Source organism: Myotis nattereri (genome assembly GCF_964212035.1).
Source record: "Myotis nattereri genome assembly, chromosome: Y".
Classification (NCBI taxonomy): Eukaryota; Metazoa; Chordata; class Mammalia; order Chiroptera; family Vespertilionidae; genus Myotis; species Myotis nattereri.
This window is the reverse complement of record NC_138094.1, coordinates 1,533,987-1,539,795: the sequence shown is the minus strand read 5'-3', so window position 1 is coordinate 1,539,795 and position 5,809 is coordinate 1,533,987. Positions and strand designations below refer to the sequence as shown.

Sequence of the window (5,809 nt, the reverse complement as noted above, 5' to 3'; positions counted from 1 at the left end):
TCACACATCCTGCGAGTCTTCCATCAGCTCAAGGATCATTTCCTCCACTCCATTTTCCTTGACGTGGTGCACGATGCGCCAGAACTGGCACATGATGTCCACGTACTGGCTGCCAGAGAGGAGCGTCCACATCAAAGGCATGGTGCTCGAGGTCAGCGGGTGGGTGGTGAGTGGGATATGCCCACTAGGGATGTTTACCTGGCGCAACCGTACTTGCAGGACACCTCCTGTGTCTATGACGAGGTGCAGCCACGTGCGCTGCTTCTCGTCCTCATACACGGAGGGCCCAAGGATCCTCAGGGAGGTGGGGGGCAAGTTGAGGTGCACCTTCGACGGGAGCCTGGGCATGACCCCTCCGTGGTCCAAGGAGCAACAGCCACAGCTTTTCAGAGCCTCTCGCTACTTCGGTCCTGGCATCGAAAGACAGAGGATCGGGTCTCCAAATGCATTTTACTGTGGCTTTTATCTTTATGGTTTTTACGGTTGTGTTTGTGGTTGCCTTTGGTTCAAATTTAAAATCTCAGCTTTTCTTTCTTTTTAAGCTTTAGATCTCTCTCCTAGAACAAACTGTACTAAACGTACTGAATGTAAAATATGATTCTATGAAGGTAGTATGGTCCTTTGGAATTTTAAAACATTTTTTAAATGACAGTTGAAAAAGAACATTAGGTTCATTTTAGGGGTACACTCCAATGATTAGACATAATGGACTAAGAAATCATGTAATTAATCTCGTACCCATCTGACACCATACACAGTTATAATATTATTGCTAGAGGCTCAGTGCACAAAATGTATGCAATTGGGGGGTCCCTCAGCCATCCCTGAATCCTCTTCCAGTCCAGGACCCCTTGAGGGATGTCCAACTGCCAACTTAGTCCCACTTCAGTGGAGGCTCCCACCACCCCCATGTGCTCGGCAGCTGTGAGCCTGGCTTTTGTCTGCTTGGTGCTCCCGCTGTGGGAGCACACTGACCACCAGTAAACAGCTCCTGCCATGAGCATCTGCACCCAGTGGTCAGTGTGTTTCATTGGGACCAGTTGTTCTGCCATTTGGTCGATTTGCATATTAGCCTTTTATTACATTGATTGACTCAATGCTCTACTTTACTGTGCCATGACTATTCTTTCGTTTTTATTCATATACTTTTACTTATTTCAGAGAGGAAGGGAGAGGGAGAGAAAGAGAAAGATCAATGATGACAGAGAATCATTTACTTTTCTTATCTTTTCTATTCTTTTCTTTTCCTTTTTTCTTAGTTAAAACTTTGTAGTTTGTTCCACTTTTCATTTTGTCATGAGAACACCACTTCTTTTCTGATCATCTCAGAGGGAACTCACAAACCATAGAACAACCCACCCCATGCAAATAATATGCAAGTAATATGCTTTACCTTTAACAGCTGATACAGGAACAAAGCTAATGTCAGCGTCCAGGTGGGCTTATTAACAGCGGTCTTGATTCTCAGGTGCTGGTGAAAGCACCAAGACCAAATTATTCAGGGACAGACAGACACCTGGGATAGCTGATCGGGCAAACAGGAAGCAAAGTGACAGGTGAAAGAGCACGTAGCCTTCCTGAGGTCTCATAACGTCACTTATAGAATGATCTCTCCCTTCCCTTACCTCAGCCATGCTCTTGGCAAGAGCTGTATGGTTTTGCTGCTAAACTCAATTCAGTCCTCAAAGTCCAAATTCCTCCCTCAGATCAGACTCCATCCCGAAATCTTCCTCCTCATCCTTCTCCTTCTCGTCCCATCCACGTTTTTCTTACCTTTTCTTCTTGCTCTGAAGGCAAAGCACCGTTCGTAGCTCCTTTCCTCTGTGACTGGTCTCTGCTTTCTCCTGTCACCTGCAGAAGAAACAAAATGGACATGATACACATATTCCCAGGATTCTGTGTACCAGGAATGTGTCCAGAAAAACAAGGTTCCCTGGACTCACACCCCAGAAACCATTCCCGGGAGCCAGGTGGTGGTGAGGAAGGAAAGAGGTTTATTCAGGTGCGGCAACCTGAGAAGATGGGGGAAGCTCGTCCCAAAACCCATCTGCACATCTCAGTGCAGGCAGAGGCTTTTATAAGGAGGGAGAGGAAAAGCACAGCAAAGAGGTCAGTGGGCGGGGCTTGAGAAGTTCTCTATGTTCCCACAGGCACAGTCCAATCTGATAAGGATCTTGCAAGTGGTCAGGTGACAGTAGAGTGTGCGTCATCCTAGACTTTGTCCTCTTGGTTCTAAGGTTGAAGGTCAGCAAATCTCTCAGAACTCTGTAGGTCAGAGTTCATATCTTGTAAAATTAGTTCCTAGGATTCTTACACAAACATGCTGTTTACCTACCAGCTTCATTATTAGTCAGAGTCTGCATTTACAGAAACAATGTGGAAAGAATGTTGAGCTGAGTTGTAATTCCCATGAATTATGTGAATTCATGTAATTATTGTGACATGAATGCTGAGATGCTTCCTTCTTCTTCAAGGTGTTTCCACCCTTTGAAAAAGTCCAATAGGCCCTTGCCGGTTTGGCTCAGTGGATAGAGTGTCAGCCTGCGAAATTAAGGACCCCGGGTTTGATTCCCAGTCAAGGGCACATGCCAAGGTGTGGGCTTGATCCCCAGTGAGGAACTTGCAGGAGGCAGCCAATCCATGATTCTCTCATCATGGTTGTTTCTAACTCTCTCCCTCTCCCTTTCTCTTTGAAATCAATAAAATATATTTGAAAAAAAAGGCCTATGGTCTATCTACTGAGCCAAAGCAGCTCGGGCACTAGGTCGTCTTTAAATGACTACCCACCTGGTATGTTAAACCAAAAAAATAATAAACTTTTTTAAAACAATGTGCATTTAATCTGAATACAACACTTGCTTAATATTTTTTTAATGTTTTTATTGACTCAGAGAGGAAGGAAAAGCAAGAAGGGGAAAAACATCCATGATGAGAGAGAATCACAGATCGGCCACCTCCTGCATGCCCCCTACATGGGATTGAGCCCGCAACCCGGGCGTATGCCCTTGACCAGGAATTGAACCATGACCTCCTGTTGATAGGTCGACACTCAGCCACTTATCCACGCTGGCTGGGCCCAAAGTGCAATATTTTGAATATGAGAAACACATCTTAGAAACGCATCCCTCACGCTCCCCAGTCCTCAGCCTTAAAGGTCTCAATGTGCATGTGCCAACACTTTCCTGCAAGAGGAAAATTTAATCAGCAGTCAGTGATCTCTTTAATGCACCCATGGATGACCTGAAATTGCTTTCTGGAGCACCCCCTGGCTCCCCATGCAGCGGCCATCTCTAGTGAGATGCTAGATGAATTTATCATCGCTGGGCTTTGTTTGGGGCTGTTTAGTGCTTAACACAACTAAAAACCCATAGGCATCCAGAGCTAGATGCTAAAGTCATACACAGAGCTGGATCGAGGTTTCAGGAGATCAGCCCTGGCATCCATCATAATTCCTCAAAGTAAATAGATGATCAGCATAACTCACCCGTAATTCCCCAAACATTCGTTCTTTTTCTTTGGAGAGAGTAGTATTGGTTGATGAACCTCAGGAGATCAAACAATGAGAATGCTGGTCATTGAAATGAATACGAAGGACTTTTATGCATGCATATAAGCATAACCAATGGACATAAGACACTAGGGGACAGGGGAGGCCAGGCGATTGTCAAGGGTGGCAAAAAAAAAAAAGGACACATATGTAATACCTTTTGTAATACTTTAAGCAATAAAAAAAAACTAAATAAAAAAAAAAGAAATGAAAACTATTTCCAGTGATGTCGTTGAGCCTTGTCTACTGGGGCTGGGCTAATATTTTCAGGCTTAAGGGCTTTGTCTTTGTCTTTCTCTGTTTAATATATTTTTATTAGAAGCTCAGGGCACTAATTCTTTCACCAGTGTGGTGCCTCGGCCTGACCTGTGGGGATTGGCCATAACTGCTCTCCGACATCCCCCGATGGGTCCCAGATTATGAGAGGGCACAGGCAAGAACAAGAGACCCCACCATTGCATCATTATATGTGGGGAGGGACACGGGAAGTTGGCCGGCAGGGGAGGGACCATGGCAGGGCTCCAAGGCATGTTCAGCCAGTCTAACTCAGTCCCGATCAGCGAGACCACAGTGGGAAGCTGACCTACCAGTCTGAATGTCTTGTCCCTGGTGGTCAAGCATGTCATAGTGAGCAGTTGATCAACTTAGTATATCATTTGCATATTATGCTTTGATCGGTTGAACAGATGACCGGTCGTCTTGACAGCATATTAGGCTTTCATTATATAGGATTGATTTCATACAGGAAGGGAGCAAGAAACATCAATGATGAGTGAGAATCATACATCGGGTGCCTCCTGCATGCCCCCTACTGGGGATCGATCCCACAACCAGAGCATATGCCCTTGAGCAGAATTGAACCTGGAACCTTCCAGCGTCCACAGTACAACCCTCTATTCACTGAGACAAACAAGCTAGGGCTCATTGGTTAATTCTTGTCTGTGCCCTGACCAGAAATCAAACCGTGACCTCCAGGTACATAGGTCATCCCTCAACCACTGAGAAACACCAGCTTGGCTCAAAATGCTTTTATTGATTTGAGAGGGAGGGAGAGAGACACAGAGAGACAGAGAGACAGAGAGAAAGGAGATGATGAAGAAGAAGAACAAGAAAAGAAGAGAGAGAGAGAGAGAGAGAGAGAGAGAGAGAGAGAGAGAGAGATCAATATGCCCTCGCTCCCAGGGCATGGCAGATAGAACAACATAGCTTATTAAAAAGGTGAACAGAACTATACATGTCCCACATGCAGGAAAGCAGGACTGGGGTTCAGGTTGACAAGAGCCAGGGACCCCATCACATGTCTTAGGAGTCTTCCATCAGCTCAAGGATCATTTCCTCCACGCCATTCTCCTTGACGTGGTACACAATGCGCCAGAATCGGCCCATGGAGTCCAGATACTGGATTCCAAGGTGGAGCGTCCACAAAGAAGGCATGGCGATCGAGGTCAGCGGGTGGGTGGTGAGTGCTATATACCCACTGGCGATGTTTACCTGGCGCAACTGTACTTGCAGAACCCGTCCTGTCTCCACGACGAGATGCAGCCATGTGCGATGGTACTCATCCTCATACAACGAGGGCCCACGGATATCCAGGTACATGGGGTGCGAGGTGAGGTGCACCTTCCACGGGAGCTCGGCCATGACCCCTCCGTGGTCCAAGCAGCAACAGCCACAGCTTCTCAGAGCCTCTCGCTACTATGATCCTGGCATCGAAAGACAGGGGATGGGGTGTCCAAATGCATTTTACCTCGGCTTTTTTCTTTATGGTTTTTACAGTTGTGTTTGTGGTTGCCTTTGGATTATTTTGCAAATTTATAAATCTCAACTTTTCTTTCTTTTGAGCTTTAGATCTCTCTCCCAGAACAAACTGTACAAAACGTACTTTAAGTAAAATTTGACTCTGTGAAGGTAACATGGTCCTGTAGAATACTTAAAACATTTTTTAAATGAGTTGACATACAACCTTAGGTTCATTTCAGATGTACACCCCAATGATTACACATTATATAATGGACTAAGAAATCATGCAATTAATCTCTTACCCATCTGACATCATACACAGTTATACTATTAATAGAGGATCAGTGCACAAAAGTCATGTACTTTGGGAGGGTCCCTCAGTCAGGTCTGCGGCAACTCGCAGTCTGGGACCCCTTGAGGGCTGTCCAACTGACAGCTTAGGCCATCTTTATTGCTGCTGTGTTCGGCAACTGTGAGCCTGGCTATTGGCTGAGCGGTGCTCCCCCTGTGGGAGTGCACCGA

General features: G+C 45.8%; 2 protein-coding genes across 2 annotated transcripts; both read right to left on the bottom strand.

Annotated features, from left to right (window-relative positions):
- Positions 1-348, bottom strand: LOC308512278 (protein p13 MTCP-1-like; the record flags this gene model as incomplete). Its single annotated transcript, XM_081082072.1, has 1 exon — positions 1-348. One exon carries the CDS (start codon positions 346-348, stop codon positions 1-3), a length of 348 nt encoding a protein of 115 aa, XP_080938198.1.
- Positions 349-4,849: 4,501 nt separating this feature from the next.
- LOC308512277 (protein p13 MTCP-1-like) lies at positions 4,850-5,146 on the bottom strand (the record flags this gene model as incomplete). The annotated part of the gene is made up of 1 exon (XM_081082071.1): positions 4,850-5,146. One exon carries the CDS (start codon positions 5,144-5,146, stop codon positions 4,850-4,852), a length of 297 nt encoding a protein of 98 aa, XP_080938197.1.
- Between the last annotated feature and the right edge of the window lie 663 nt (positions 5,147-5,809).